General features: G+C 50.5%; 1 protein-coding gene across 2 annotated transcripts in view; it reads right to left on the bottom strand.

The window, feature by feature from the left end:
• The window catches only part of ESRRB (estrogen related receptor beta), a 115,662-nt gene that overhangs the window by 24,331 nt on the left and 75,413 nt on the right, over positions 1 to 15,918 (bottom strand). For both annotated transcript variants that reach the window (XM_006157066.2, XM_006157067.2), the window contains exon 3: positions 9,716 to 9,832. In XM_006157066.2, the coding sequence (XP_006157128.1) occupies positions 9,716 to 9,832 (117 nt within the window). The remainder of the gene's footprint in view (positions 1 to 9,715; positions 9,833 to 15,918) is intronic.

Below are 15,918 nucleotides of genomic sequence, written 5' to 3'. Positions count from 1 at the left end.
TATAAACAAAAAATTAAAAAAAAAAAAAAGAAAAAGAAAGAAAGGAAAGAAAAACACACCAGACATGTGTGCACACATGCCTCAAATCCCAATGCAATGGAGAAACAGAGAAGAGACCATGCCCCATGGTGGTGGTGGTGGTGGGGGGGTGTTCTACCTCTCTAGCTGTCTCTGGCAAGGGCACATATCCTCTGGCAATTAAAAAAGAAAAAAGGCAAATTTTATGTGCTACATATTTTGCCATTTTTTAAAAAATATGTAAGGCCATCAAACTGCATACTTTAAATGTATTTCAACGAAGCTGTTAGTTTTTATAACCACTTCACCTTAGGGCCAGGAGGTGTCATGGTAGTTAAGGCACTGAATTCTCACATAGCTGACTGCAGTTTGAGTCCTAAACCCAGCAGCCTGAAAAATCACACCAGGTGACTGTGCACGTATGCCCCAAATCTCAGGAGAATGGAGAAGAGATTGCGGCATGGCCATCCACCCTGGGGAAGGGGGGTGATTTCTCACTTTCTCCCTCTCTCTGTTTCTGTTTCTCTCCAGCAAGTACATGCACCCTATGGCAAAAACCTACCAAAACAAAACAAAAAGCTTCACCTTTCTTAGATTAGTAAAATTAAACAACATAAAATGTACCGAGTGCTTGGTACACAATAATCGATAGGAGCTTCTTGCCTCTTATCTGCCTAGTGAAGTGGTAGAGTCTGGCTTGAACTGCCTTCCTCAAGAGAAGAGAGAGAGCACATCCCTGTAGTTAAAACTATCACAGGTAACATGCATTTAACAAAAACACTCAAGAAACTAAGATTCAGAGCCAGCAGGTGGCATAGCAGAGTTAAGGTGCTGGACTTCCACATAGCTAACCATGGTTCAAGTTCCAGACCTGGTGGCTTGTAAACCAGGCCAACCATGTATGCATGTATGACCAAAGTCTCAGGAGAAGAATGGAGAAGGGATTGCAGTGTGGCCATCCCCCTGGTGGATGATTTCTGACTTTCCCTCTTTGTCTCTTGCTGTTTCTCTCCAATGAATGCATGCTTGTGCCCATGGCAAAAACCTAAAGAAAAGAAAAGAAAAGGAAAAGAAACTAAGGTTCTCAGGCTGGATCCATCATGCAGTGGTAATGTATCGCTCGAGAGAAAATGGATCCCATATGGTGACTGCAGTTCAAGTCCCTGCCCAGGTCATCCTGAAACACACCAGACACAGGCACAGGTAACCAGGATCTGATGGAATGGAAGACTGGAAGAAGGAAAATATGGCATGACCAGAACCCATGGAGGGTGCTCCTCTCTTTCTCTCTGTCTCACATGTGTGCACATACTCCACAATGAATAAAGGAAGGGAAAACAAAACTAAACTAAGACTCAGAAGTTAAATTCTGTGCCAGGGCACACAGGCCCAACATTGGTGCTCTCTTGAATCTGCCAACGAGGCTCAGTGGCCTCCTCTGTTCAACCTAAGGACAAAGTTCTGCCCTCGGCTGAGTTGTTCTGGCTCCCACCCCTGCCAGCCCTGTCACTAGGCTAATGCCCCAGCTTCCTGCAGTGTCCAATCCCACTTCCCAGCTCAGGGAACAGGACATAGCCAAGAAGCTTCCAGCTGCTCTGGAGCAGAAACTCCCCAGGAGAGGGGAACTAGCCTCCACAACCTCTCAAGGCTCTGCCCCATCTGCTAGCCTCTTCCGCCCACTGCAGGCATGCCACAGCGACCAGGTCCACCTGGGATCAGATGCCCCCTTGCTAACATGATTAAATCAGGCTTCTGGCTTTTTCTTAATGGAAGTAAAATAACTCCTGCTTCCTTCTAACTCCTTCCTTTCTTCTCGCTTTCCCTGCCTAAGCTGGACAGGATCCCAGTCTTTCGGAAATAAAAATAGCCAGATTCTCTCTTTCCCTGCCTAAGCTGGACGGGATCCCAGTCTTTCGGAAATAAAAATAGCCAAGTGTGCAGGGGCAGAAGCGGCAGAGGCCAGTTTCAGTTTCTTTCTTTTCTGCCCAAGCACTAAAAATAACCAGTGAAAGTCCCACCAAGCAAGGGCCTGCTCCTGATGGCACTTGCCCCGTTACATTTCTCTTCTCACAGAAAAGACTCAGGGCAGGAGAGAGAAAGGCCCTGGAGCCACTGTCCTTCCTCAGGCTGCTGTCCAGGTTTACGGGCAGGGTCCTTGCTAACACTGCAAGGTTCTCATGGTCAAGACCCTTCTCCCCATATCCAGAACTCCTCCCTGCCACCAAATGCAACATCCTTATTTTATTAATCATATCAGCAGACTCACACTTGTGCAATGCTTCACGGTTGATGAAGCTATTTCCTTTTCTCTTCTTTTTTTTTTTTTTTTTTTAAATTTGCTATAGGGTGCATGTGCTTGCTGGAGACTGAGAGAGAAATAAAGCCCCTTCCCCCCAAGCAGGGATGGCCACACCATAATCCCTTCTGCTCCATTCTCCTCTCAGGATTTTGAGCACGCACGTGTGCGCGCACACACAAACACATACACACCCCTGGTGCATCTTTCAAGCTACCAAGTCTAGGCCTTGAACCACACATCAGCTGACTCGAAGCTATTTCACAGTCATATCTCATTTGAGCTGCATGACACTGCTAAGAAGCGAGAATACCAAACTATTACTAGTCTCAAGTGAAAACCAAGGTCCAGAAAGGTCAGGTGACTTGCTCAGGGCCGCACAGCCAGCGAATGGCAGGAGGCTCTGAGCCTGGCTCAAGGGGTCTGCAAGTCCTGCCTCCTCTGCCCTGAACTTGCAGCCGTAGTCCTGGGTGACCATCAGAATGGCCCGAAAAGTCTTTGAACAGGATTCACCCCTCAGAGTCCTGAGTCAGTAGATCTGGGGAGATGTCCAGCAATGGATGTTTTCAAAGCTCCTCCAGCAAGCTGATGACATGCCAGTTCTGGGGAGCGCTACACTAACCCTGTTTTATTCCGTGCTTATATCTGACCAGCATTCCTCCTAGGAGATTTGGGAGTTGACTGCCTGTAAATTTCACCAAACTCTAGCTGACCCATTCCCCCAAAGGAGGATAAAAACAAATAAACAAAACACCCAAAAGGTTATGTGGGGTCCCTGGGCTCTGGAGCTCAGAAGCTGTGGTCATGTGGGCATGCTCACAGGTTCCCCCAGCCCAGATGTGCCTTCAGCTCCCATCCACATCCCTGCACAACTGGCCCCTTGCCACTGTCCTGCAGGGTTTCTGTCTCAGACATACGGCGATGTGGGGCTGCCTTTGCACCTTACTCACTTGCAAGCTGAGAAAGAGCCTGGTAGTGACTGTACAACTGCCTAATATCCTGGGGCCGTGTCAGCTGCTCTGTGGACTCTGGGCACCATGACGAGTAAAATGGTAGTGAGAGACAAGCTCCCTGCACTCTGTCTATGAAAGCTGTGTCCACTCTCAAGCTGCTCTCCCCTGGACCCTCGTCACCACGTCCCTGAGGATGTGTCAGCAGGCCTGTGTGACCCCTGTGTCCCACTGCCAAGAAATGTCCCAAGCTGCATATACGACAAGGAAAGTCAGCTTCCACTTCCTTTCCCTCCTCTTTTCCTCCATGAGAAAGAGCTACGGGGTTGGCTGCTGGCCACGGCATTTACATTGAGTCAACCTCTGCTCTTCCACGTTTCTAGCCTACTGAGATCTCTGGGGCATGCCTGCAGGTCTATCTCAGTTTTTCATGCCTCTAGGGCCAGAATTTGATTCATGCAGTTGGCCATGGGGGGCGGGGGGAGGTGTCTGACTCTCTAACAGTTAGATCATGAGCCAGCCTTAGAGAAGTTTTTCTTTATTTTTTGTTTTTGTTTTTGTTTTAGGTTTTTGCCATAGTGCTTGCCAGCAAAACGGAAAATGAGAAATCACCACCCCCACCCCCTAAGGGGGATGGCACGCCCCCTGCCACTATCCTTTCTCCTCCATTCTCCCCTTGAGATTTTGGACATGCATGTGCATGCGCCTGGGATGTCTCTCAAGCTGCCGGGTCTAGGACTTGAACCATAGTCAGCCATGTGTGAATCCAGTGCCTTAGCCACCATGCCATCTGCTGACCCTATTTAAGAGTAAATAGTGATAAAGAAGGTAATAATGCGAATCCTGTTGATTCATTTGGGAAGTCCACAGAGAAAGGGTGAGGTAGCCATATTCAGATAGAGATGGAGGGTCAAACTACAAAAGTAAGATTTAATTTTGTTTTCATAAGGGGAGAGTAGAAATATATTTATGTACTGATGCAGATGATCTGGTAGTGAGGACAAATTTGATGATGCTGGAAGCAGAGAGGATACTACAGGAATAAAGTCCTTGTTAAAGAAAAACGAGAGTGATTTAGAGCACAGGTGGGAGATCGACGGAGTGGGAATAGGCCCCCTCTAACAGGAACGAAGGCAGGAGAGACACACAAACTGTAGGTTTGTGGGGCCAACAGGAGAAGGGTAAGAAATTTCCCACTTGACCTTGGTCATTTCTATTTTCTCAAGAAAATGTGAGCAAGGCCATGAGCCAGAGATGGGGAAAGAGGCTCCTGCAGCTTCCAAACCGCCTCCTGGATCACAGAAGAACATCGATGTTAAAGCATGACGAAGAATATCTCTGAGCAAGGATCAACCTCAGACATCGTGGTACTAGGCATCTAAGGACTTTCCCTGAAGATTGGAGCAAGAGGAAAACAGTCACTATTATCATTCCCAATTTTATAGGGATGAAATAACCAGCCCAACAGGGCCAGCAGGTGGCATAGTGGTTATGTCACTGGACTCCCACATGGCCGACTACAGTTCAAAGTCCCGGATCTGGTAGCTTGAAAATCATTCTGGTTGCATGTGTGTGCGTGCCCAAAATCCCAGGAGGAGAATGGAGAAGGGACTGCTGCATGGCCATGCCCTATAGGGCATAACTTCTCACTTTACCTCTCACTGTCTCTGTCTCTCTCTCTGATGAGCACACATGCCCTAGGGCACCAAAAATAAATAAATAAATAAATAAATAAATAAATAAATAAATAAATAAATAAATAAATAAATAACTTGACCGAGAAGCCGGTCAGTGGAGCAGCTGGGATTTTACTGGGTTTTTGACCACTGAAACTGTCAAGTTTTGAAACACTGAAAGCCCCAAGTGAACAGTAACAAGGACTCGGCACAGACAAGAGCATCACGTATTCATTCAGCCAACACCTTCCCAACAGAGGTTGCCTGAGTGACCCAGGGACGTCAGGGCACATGGGTAGATCTTGGGAGCTGTCAGATGGGGTGTGTGTGTCAGGGGAGATGATGTGGGGGTGTGTGTATGTGCGTGTATGTGCGTGTGCGGAAGGGAAAGTGGTTTTGGGGAGATACAAACACACGTTAGCACTCTCAGGCTGTAGCTTAGTACCATTCTCTCAAGTGCCAGAGAGTTGGTTTGTTTCAAAACACTAATGTATTTTGGAAAAGAAAAAGAATTTTTAAAGGCAAGTCATCTCTCATTCTCTTTCTTCATTCACAGGGCCAGAAAAGTGGTATTTCTGGCATGGGCTAGAGGCAGAATCCTCTATAAATACAAAGCCATTAAATCCCATGCAGCAGGAACCTGATCAGGGCCTCCTTTTAATTTCCTGACATGAGCTGGCCACTAACCCAATTACCCAGAATCCCCGGAGGAGCCCTCGCCTCCCCAACAAGCACAAAGAGAGAGGGAGAGCGCATTGCACGGATGTCAGCCCAGCTTTCACTGAAATCAAATATCTTTTAGAAAACACTTGGGGAAAGGCAGGCAGGGGCTGAGTGGGGGGAGGAAACGGAGTGGGCCTGGGAGGCCAGGGTTTTGTGGGAGGTGAAGGAGAAGGTGAAGTTTGCAGGGACGAGAGATGGAGGAGAGTTGCTGAAACCCCAGAGTTGGACTGAAGACTTGGGGTGCAGCCTCTGAAATGCAGCAAGTGACTTTGCAGAGTTTTTCTGGATTCAAGGCGGAGTCTGCCCACACTGTGGCCAGGCTGCAGAGCCCACTAGCAGGGGAACCTCCTCTCCTGATGCTGGAACCCAGGGAGGGGGCCAGTGCAAGACAAGGCCATTCCCTCAGATGTCCACTAGCAACCCCAGAAGATCATCCAGACAGCTGGACGCTGGACACGGGCAGGCTGTGATAAGCTGAGTGTAAACGAGCCTATCTTTGAATCTAACACTAGTTTACAAACCCAGAGAGCAATGCCAATGGATTGTATCAGCTGTTGTCCCCCTTGACCAGGTGACCGAGAGCAGGTATCAATACCCCTGTTGTACAGGTGAAGAGAATGGGCACTGCGCCTGGAACACTACACAGCAAGGACACCTGAGAGCCAGGAGCAGGACGCAGGCCACCAACTCCTAAACTCGTTAACATGTTGTATCCAATTTTGTATAAAGAGAATACTTTGGGGCCAGCTGGTGTTGTGGTAGTTAAGGTGCTGGAACCCACAGGGATGACTTCATGATTCCAGTCCCAGACTTGGTGGCTTGAGAGACACACTGGCCCATGTACATATGTGCCCAAGATCCCAAGAGAAGAAATAGTAGGAAAGAGATTGTGATGTAGCCATCTCTCCAGGGGGTGCTTTCTCACCTTCCCTCTCTTTCTGCTCTCTCTCTGACAAGTGCACATGCTCTATAGCAAATTGAAATTAATTAATTAATTAGAAAGAATACTTTTTCCCATGGAAACACAGGTTTTCATATGCTTAATGCAAGATAAACCTGTGGACATCGCCTGCCTTCTCAGCCTGCTCGGGTGTCCCAGGGCACTGCAGGGGCAGGCAGAGGTCAGTCCCCAACGGCTGGGCACCTACTAAGTGGGGATCCCTGAGCAGCTGCAACCTCAGGGAAAGGGTAAGAGGAAGCAAGTCTGGCCTCTTCCCCAACAGTTGCTGGGCATCCCCAAATCATAAAGCAGACTCTCAGATGATTTTACCTAAGAGAAGAAACACTGTAAACTACGAACAGAGCAGCTGAGTAGGCGGAGGGAAACAGAGAGGTGCCTGTGAGGGAGGGAGAGGGCAGACAGCATTCACACTCTCCCTCCCAGCCTCCCTGCTACTGTAAGACTTAGGGCCTGGCTAGGGGTCCCCCTACACCAGAGAGGCCGTGGTGAGAACACAGTGAGAAGCCAGGGTTGGGAGCGTGGGGAGCTGTACCGGTAAAGTTTGCCTTTCAGAGTCAAGGCAGAGTTTGCAGGAAGACAGTGGGAGGTAGGGGAGACAGAGCTGGTCCCTAGGGTCCGGGCCCTGAACGCAGAGCAGCAGTGCTAGAAGGGACACCCAAACAAAAGCCAGAGCCATGGCAGCTGCCAAGAGCCCCCAGCTGGCAGAAACCCAGGCTCCTGAATGAGGAACGGTCCTCCTCAAGGGCCCAGTCCCCACGGAGCTTCAGATCCCAGGATCTTGCTAAGGCTCTGCAGGGGACAGACACCAAAAGAGGCACTCTGCTTTGTGTCATGTCCCCCTTTTGAATTTAGACCTGCCAGCAAGAGGGGAGCAGGGGGTGGGGAGCATCCAGGGGACTATCCCCTCCTCCTTCAGGCAGAGCTCCTTACAGGGCCTCTTCGGGCTCAGCATGGCTGCCCAGGACCCAGCCTGGGACGCCCTAGGTAGACGGTTGAAAGTGGGCACAACTGCAGGGCTGTTTACAGTGGGGGAGCAACACCCTGCACCCCCCCTGACTTCCCAGCCCCTCTCACATCATCATCCCGGGACCAGTCCAGGGATCTGAGCTGCCACCATCAGTCACAGGCTTGGCCATCCCTTCCCTGCACCAGTGGGTCCCTTCGCAGTTTCCTTCTCCCTGGGGGGCCACTAAAGTACCCCACTCTCCTCCTGGCACTGAGTAGCCCCTGACAATTATTCAGCAGTGTTGCAAGATGGTCCAGCAGGCCCAGGGATTGAGTGGCGGTGCCCTCTCCACCCTCCCTGACCCCTGACCTACGCCATGGGGACACACAGCATGGAGCGAGGGAGGCCCCAGGCTCTGGACTCAGCTGCCCCCAAAGAAAAGAGCAACTAAAGATGGGAGGGTCATCTCACCTCAACCCCATGGGGCTCAATTTTGTGGCCTTCAAAATTCAGGGGTATATTGAGGACAGCGAGGCTTCTTTCTGCTCTGAGTTCCTCCGATGCTGTCAGGTATGCAGAGAGGCTGCCGCTAGCCTGGGAAAGGCTGCTGGCCAGCTGGCCCACAGCTTGCCCTGCTGTCCTCACACCAGCCTCTCGGAACAGGTCCACCTCCCAGGCTCAGGAGAAAGGGGTCTCTCCAAGCCTTAGGTACCCTTGGGTCTCCAGCACCACGCAGAGAGAGAGTCCCTGAGATTAGTGTTAAGGCATGCCTCGCTGGGCCATTGTGCCTCAGTTTCCCCATCTGTGTATACCAGGGGCTCCAAAAAGACAAAAAAAAAAAAAAGTCCGGGGTAGGAGCCAAGAGATCCGGTTCAGCCACAAGTTTTGACATAGCCTACACATGGGGCAAGACTGAAAGAGCTTAGAGTCAAAATGAATTAAATAAAAGTATATCATGAAATCTGTATTACCATTTGAGCAAATATATAACAGAGTTAAAATTTTGTATGACCATACTAATAAATTAAGACAATGAGTTAAAAAAAAAAAAAGAACCGACAGGGTCTGCTCCATGGGATTTAAGAGAGCCAGAACCCACATGGCTGACCACATAGTTCAAGTCCTAGCCACAACAACTTGGAAGATAAGACAGGCCAGGCACGTGTGTGCGCATGCCCCAAATCCTGACGTGAGGGAGAGAGGAACTGGCATGGGCACGCCCCATTGGCGGGTGCTTTCTCCCTCTCCATCTGTCAGGCGTGCACATGCACCCTCTGAAAAATTTTTTAAAAAAGGAAAAACATGAACCAACAAATGTTCAGGATGACCCATTTTTAATCTAGGAAGAGCTGTTTCTTCTGTTGGCCCCCCACAAAACAGCTAGCAGGCATCTGGGAGCTGAGTAGACTTCTCATCCTAAAGGAGTTAAATGAAGTGACTAATGAGAAATCCAACACGGATTCACACTCAGCGTACACCTCAGGTGGGACCAGTGCTCAGCAGCCATGTGTGGTGATGGCTGCCATATTGGACCAATCAGCTCCAACAGAGAAAGAGAGCAAGTGGCCACAAAGAGACGAGGGAGTGAGACGATGAGGACAGAGGGAACAGGGAAAGGGGAAACATTCACAAGGCGAAAGTGACGCCTGGTCCACATGCTGGAAAACAAAGGCCATTCTTCTCAGGTGAAGGGAGTACATACCATTCTGGGCCTTAACATGCCTGCCCTTTACACCCCAAACGCTAGGGGGCGCCGGCAATCAAAGCAGCCTCTCAGGTCCCCTTTTCCAGGGGAAGAGGGCGCTTGCCCCAAAGGGGAGGAGAGGCTACCAGCTGTCTGGGGTCCAGCAGGGGTCAAGAGCCCAAAAGGATCTTTAATGTAGAGCTCCCAATTCCTGCCTCCAAAACCCCACATCTCTCCCGAAGGACAGGAGCATCCTGAAGGAGGAGGAAGGTTGCAGAGTGTGGGAGGAGAGGGGCACCCTGGGGTGGGGCCCCACCTGGGGTGTAGGCTAGGCTGGAATTCTAGGACCCAAGTGCACGTGCGCTGGGCAGGTGCACAGCTCGTGAGTGTCTCACAGGGACCTGAAACTCCCCAATGAGAGCAGCTCCACCCCAGGCCCCAGCACTCATGGGGGCTCTTACCTTCCTTCAGCATCCCCACTTTGAGGCATTTCATGAAGCGACAAGCCTGGCAGGACTTGCGCCTCCGTTTCGTGATCTCACACTCGTTGGTGGCTGGGCAGCTGTACTCGATGTTTCCTGCAACCAGACACAGAGAGGGTTGCCAAGTGCATGCCCTATGGAGCCCTGTCCCACCAGCAGAAAAGCCAGACAGGGATTATTAACCAGGAGGACCTGCAACTCCCAGCAACACACCCTGCCAGGGGTCCCCAGGGCCTGGTTCTCAAAGCAGATGCTCTGAGATGCCCATCAGGAAGTTTCCAACTCTTCCATGCAGAGATTCCAGGTGGTAGGTCTGTGTGGGCCAGGCAGCTACTAGGAAAAACATCCAGAGAATGGTCACCAACCCCTCTGAAGTCACCACTGGGCTGGGACATCAAAAGTCATTGAATTGGCATTTTATTGCAGGAACAGAATCCTCCTTGGGCTGGCCAGGACCTCAACGTGGATCGCCACCACTGGCCCCTCCATCCTCCAGCCTGGGCTCTCCAATGCATGGGAAAAGCATCTTGGAAACTCTGCCCACAGAGACCAAGGCCTGGGTTCTGAGTCCCACTGGGGAGATCCAGGCCACCCAGCTCTGTTGACCTTGAGGAAACCACCTTCCTCTCAGTCACAATTCCTACATCTGCGAAACAGCGTGGAATCTACTAACATCGGATGCAGCGAGACCAAATATGGAATTGCTGTAAAAATTACAAAGTGCCACTCAATGCGAGGTGTTCATTTTATAAGCACAGTTCATCCAGCAAAGGGGATTTTCCCAGGCACTCCTTAAACAGGTTACAACAGTGGTTCCCACGCACCCAACCCCATTCTCCCAGGAGGATGCAAGGCCCATGAGACTAGATTTGTGCAGTCCCCAGTCTCCAGCCACACTCCAAACAGCCCCCACCACCAGAAGGCAGGCAAAGGACCAGGGCCAAGTGAGTCTTCTATGATCCATCCTCAGCAATTCCATAGCGTAGGTACTGACCCGAACCCTCATCTTACAGATGAGAAACCTGAGTTTTATAGGCTGTTTCTATGCGATGTAAATACATAGGCTTTATTTAGGAGCATCTTCAAATGCTCCTCCCTGGGGAGGGCCATGGTCCCCTTCCTGGAAGGTTTACAGTCTATTAATCATTGTTTTTTGGAGTCCTCAGGAGGTGGACTGGTCCTAGGAAGGCCACCCCCTACCCCACGGATCCTAAAAATCCATGATGTTCAAGATCTTCGTCCCTTTCCCTCTCCCACCCCTCCATGCTCCAGCACAGAGGGTGGTCCCCAGCCTCCTTCTTGCAGGAAAGGGGACAGAGAGGAAAGGGTGGCACAGACTGGACTTGCTCGCTCATCTGTGTGCCCACCCTCCCCCTCTTTTAACTAACCCTGTTCTAACCCCAACCCCAACCCTAACCCTAACGCTAACCCTAACTCTCTGAGAAGAGGACTCTGGCTTACGTGCATTTCGGGGAAATCATTTCAACATTCACATAAGCATGGAAAAATTAGAAAGAAAAACAGAGGAAGAGAACTGCACCATCCAAGTCTCTGGGCAGAGGAGACAGTGGTTTGGTCCTGTCCCACCTAGCCACGCCCTCTCCAGCCTCCACTGCGCAGTCAATCTGCACAACATCAGTTCCTGGAACTCAAGGATCTGCTGGGCTTCCAGGCCTCTGCTGCTGTGGCAGGACGGAGGCGGAGGCCGCTGTGCTCCCTCCACCCCTCGCCTGGCCTGCCCTGTTATCTCCAGTCCTTTCCCTGTTGAAAACTGATTGATATCCCCATCATATCACCTGTCAGAACTGCTTCCTTTTTTTTTTTTTTTTTGAGACATTTTTACTAGAGGGCACATGTGCTCACAGAGACAGAAAACGAGAAGGGGAAACCTCCGGGGGGAAGGCCACGCAGCAATCCCTTCTCCTCCATTCTCCCCTCGGGGTTTTGGGCATGCACGCACACACACCTGACGTGAGTTTTAAGCCACCAGGTCCGGGACTCAAACCGCAGTCAACTACATGGGAGTCCAGCCATGTAACCATTCTGCCATCTGCTGGTCCCCAGACTGATTCCTTTCAACTAGCCCTATCCATAAAGTCCATAGTTGAAGTGCGGTACACAGTAGGCGCTCAGTGGACACTGCTGATTAGGGAGTAGCTGTTTCCACTTTACACATTGAGTCTTTAGTTTTCCTAGCAGCGCTGGAAATAAATATGATTTTCTCTTTGTTAAAGGGTACATGCACTCATCAGAGAGAAAGTACGCCCCCCCCCCCGCGCCCCAGGGGATGGACACACCGTAATCCCTTCTCTATTTCTCCCTCCTTTTGGGATTCTGGGCACACATGTACTTGTGCCTGGCATGTTTTTTATGCCACCGGGTTCAGGACTTGAACCATGTAGTCAGCCATGGGGGATCCAGCTACCTTAACCATCATGCCACCAGCTGGCCCTGATCCTCTTATCTTACAGATGGGAAAGGTAAGCAGAGTCCAGCATGAGGGAGAACAGCACTTCAACCCAGGTGGTCAGCTGCAGTCTGCTCTGAGCCCTATGCAGTTTCCCCCGGGCTCACAGGAGACACCGCTTACAAACTTAACTCTTGCCATGCCAGCTCTCGGCTGCACAACCAGCCAGCATCCCTTGAGGGAGGGTGGACAGAAGCACCTGACACTCGTGCCCTCCCAGGACAAGGCTAAGCACTGTATGCACCTGACACTCGTGCCCTCCCAGGACAAGGGGTCACGTGCTAACAGCATCCCAAACAATGTTCTCGCCCCTTTTGGGGGCAGGGAGGAGGGGTGTGTGCGCACGCACACTTAACAGAAAGAAAGCGAGAGAGAGTGAGAGTAGGAGTTTTCTCATTTTATTTATTTATTTTTGTTTCTTTCAATTTGTTTTATGGCCCCAGTGGCTGGCTGCCAGCAAACCCACACTGGTGGCCTGGCCTTGTAATTTCTGTAAGTGCCTCCTTGATGGAGGGATGAGATTAATTCATCAGGAGTTTTGTGGTCTCTAGAGAAGCCTAGAGGGGCTCAGGACCAGGAGGCGACATCCGTGGCACACAGGCAAAGGGCATGCACACAAGTACCCCTCCACTTGAGGACTGATAGGTTTGGGGGTGAGCTCTCTCACAGGAAAGGGCACAGCTGATAGCTAGCATACACTGGGAGTCTGTTTAGTATAGACATGCATGGACTCCATTTTAAACAAGTCACCTCACTTCTCTGAGCCTCGATTTTCTCATCCACACAATGGGTACAGTTCCTATCTCAGAAAGTTCCCATCTCATACGTATTCAGTGACAGAAAGCGTGTAAAGGCTTGGCGTAGTGCACACACAGGCCAGCAAGCAGCCAAGGTTCCTATTTATCTTTTTTCCCCCATAAGTTTTGCTATAACATGTACATACTCTTTTTTATTTTTTATCTTTTCTTTTTTTTCTTTTTTGGAGAGGTTTTCACTATAGGGCGCGTGCGCTCGCCAGACAGAGAGAGACACAGAGACAGAAAGCGAGAAATCATCCCCCAGAGGGGATGGTCATGCCACAATCCCTTCTCCATTCTCCTCTTGCGATCTTGGGCACACACGCACACGCGCCCAGTGTGAGTTTAAGCCACTGGGTCCGGGACGCGAACCGCGGTCGAATACATGGAAGTCCAGCAACATAGCCATCATGCTAACTGCTGGTTCCCAAACATGTACATATTCTTTAGAGAGAGAGAGAAAGTGAGAAAGCAACCCCCACCCCAGGGAGGATGGCCATGCCACAGTCCCTTCTCCATTCTCCTTTCAAGAATTTGGGCACACACGCACATGTGCCTAGTGTATATTTTAAGCCGCTAAGTCCAGGACTTGAACTGCATAGTTGGTCACATGGGGTCCAGTGCCTTAACCGCCACACCACCGGTTGGCCTGCTATGCTTGCTTTTATATTCAGCAGATCTGCCAAGAGACACACAGCAAGAGAACTCCAGCATAGTCCTCTTCTAGGTGTCAGCCCTGAGCTAGCCCTGAGCTAGTGTGATACGCACTTTGAGATCTGCCTGCCGCAGCTAGATCTGAGATGCTGGCGCTGGGAAGGAGGCAGGCACACCCAGAAACCGGCTGAGGGCAGAAGGTAATCGCCACCATCAACTCTTCCTGAGTCTGAGCCCCACATCCCCGGGCCATCCCCCAGCTGTCCAGGAACAGCTGCTGCAGAGTGGTGGGAAGCCCCAGGGCTGTCTAAATTTAGCAGCCCCAGGGCTCAGCTGCTCTGGCTAACCTCAGAGCCTCAAAGGCCACCATTTTAGGTAGCTGGTGTGAAAGGGCTGGGCTGGTGGTCACCTGGGTCCCCACCCGCATTTATCTCACTCCCTTTCATCTCTGGGTAGTGCTGTCTCCGCCCTCCCACCTCCTAGCTGGATGATCTCATCCAGGCCAGCCCTCCCTATCATGCAGAGATACATTGCCTGTGCTTCACACCCTGCCCACCTGCTGCTGGCCCTGCCCACCTGGAGGTCCCTCGGGCTCCATGCTTCCCTCAAGGAACCCATCCTCTGGAGGCAACCTACTCCTGACTGTATTCCTCGGTCCAGTGAAGGGATGGTGAGTCTACCAACCAAGTCAGAGCCTGAGGTGGCATCCGGATTCTTCCCCTGCACACCCAGGATTCTCTCCTCCTCTCCTTCCCCTGATGCCAGTCCTAGCTCCCACACTTGTCACCACACACAGGGTCATGCACTAGCCTCCTGTCCTCGTGTCCCTCCCCAGTCCATGACCCAGCCTCCCCCCTACCCAGCCCTTGCAGGTGCGCTATGAGCTCTTCTGGACAGAACCCCCTAAGGGCTCTTGGGTTCATCACAGCTGTATCTACATGTGTTCCCTAAAAACCACTGAATGGCAGTGCAGGGGTGAGAACCATCTCAGAAGAATGGAGGGCTTGGAAACCCAATTAGCTAAAGAGGGTGATCTAGATAGGAAATAAGCCATTTGTACCACAGAGCCTCTGAAAGCCTCCAAAGTCCCTAAAGATTCAAGATAGAGCAGAAGACAGAGCAAGGTGTAGAGCTAAAACCAGAATCTGCTGAAAGTCTGTATTTAAGGAGTGCACAGCTGCTCAGGACTCCACTCTCATTCCATGTGGCCCGAGACTCCCTCCACCGACTCGCAGAAGAGGAAGCCAACTTACTCTCGGAGAAGATGAGCAAGTCATGTTCTGGACTCAGGGATCATGCTCAGCTGGGGACAGAGTGAAGCTGACTGAAAGCAGGACATGTGAATCTTGTATAACAACAGTGACGCCACTCAGCCACACTCTCGAAGCCCACTCCTGGAATTCTAGCAGTCCCACAACTTAGGGAAGAAATGTATAGGATTCTTCCCTGGAGGAGCTAACAGCATCAGAGAAAAGACCGGCAGATAAAGATAAGCAAATAGGTCAACCCATATTCTAGAAGTTAAGGGACCTGAATTCCACATGGTCAACAGTGGTTTGAATTCTGGCCCCAGAGTCTTGGAAAACACCAGGAAACACTTGGAAAACACAGGCATTCATGACCCAAATCCTAACAAAGTAGAAAAATAAAGAAGGGAGAGCAGCAAGACCACACCCTGTTGTGGGTGGACTTTCTCCCTCCCTCCCTCCCTCTGGTGAATGTACATTCACTAGGCAACTAAAAATAAATAAATAAGCAATGGAATACCCCTTTCAACACCTGTCTGAGTGTCTGCCTCACTGCCCCCCACCCACACAGAGCTTCCAATAGGCCTTTTATCACTGTTTGCATTTGACACAGGAATACCAATACACATATGGAAAGCCTTCAATATAAAAATAAAAGACTAACCAAAGCAAACAAACGATAGGGAAAATATTATGAGAAAGGGACCCAGGACAAAGTAAGAAGCAGAAGAAACCGCCTGAAAAAGCAGTAATCGGGGGGCCAGCAGGTGGCATGGTGGTTGAGGGTGCTGGACTCCCACATGGCTGACCACGGTTCGCGACCCTGACCTGGCAGCTTGCTTTCTCAGCTTGCTGTCTGACTTTCTCTCTCTCTCTCACTCTGCCCCTCTCTGGGCAAATACAATAAATAAATAAATGAATAAACAAAGTTGAATAAAATAATTATTTTAAAAAATAATAATATTCAGGACCGGGACCAGCAGTTAGCGTAATGGCTATGTCGCTGGACTCCCACGA

This window comes from Tupaia chinensis, unplaced genomic scaffold (assembly GCF_000334495.1).
Source record: "Tupaia chinensis unplaced genomic scaffold, TupChi_1.0 Scaffold000528_1, whole genome shotgun sequence".
Lineage (NCBI taxonomy): Eukaryota > Metazoa > Chordata > Mammalia > Scandentia > Tupaiidae > Tupaia > Tupaia belangeri.
The sequence above is the reverse complement of the archived record's forward strand: the minus strand, read 5'-3'. Positions and strand labels throughout refer to the sequence as shown.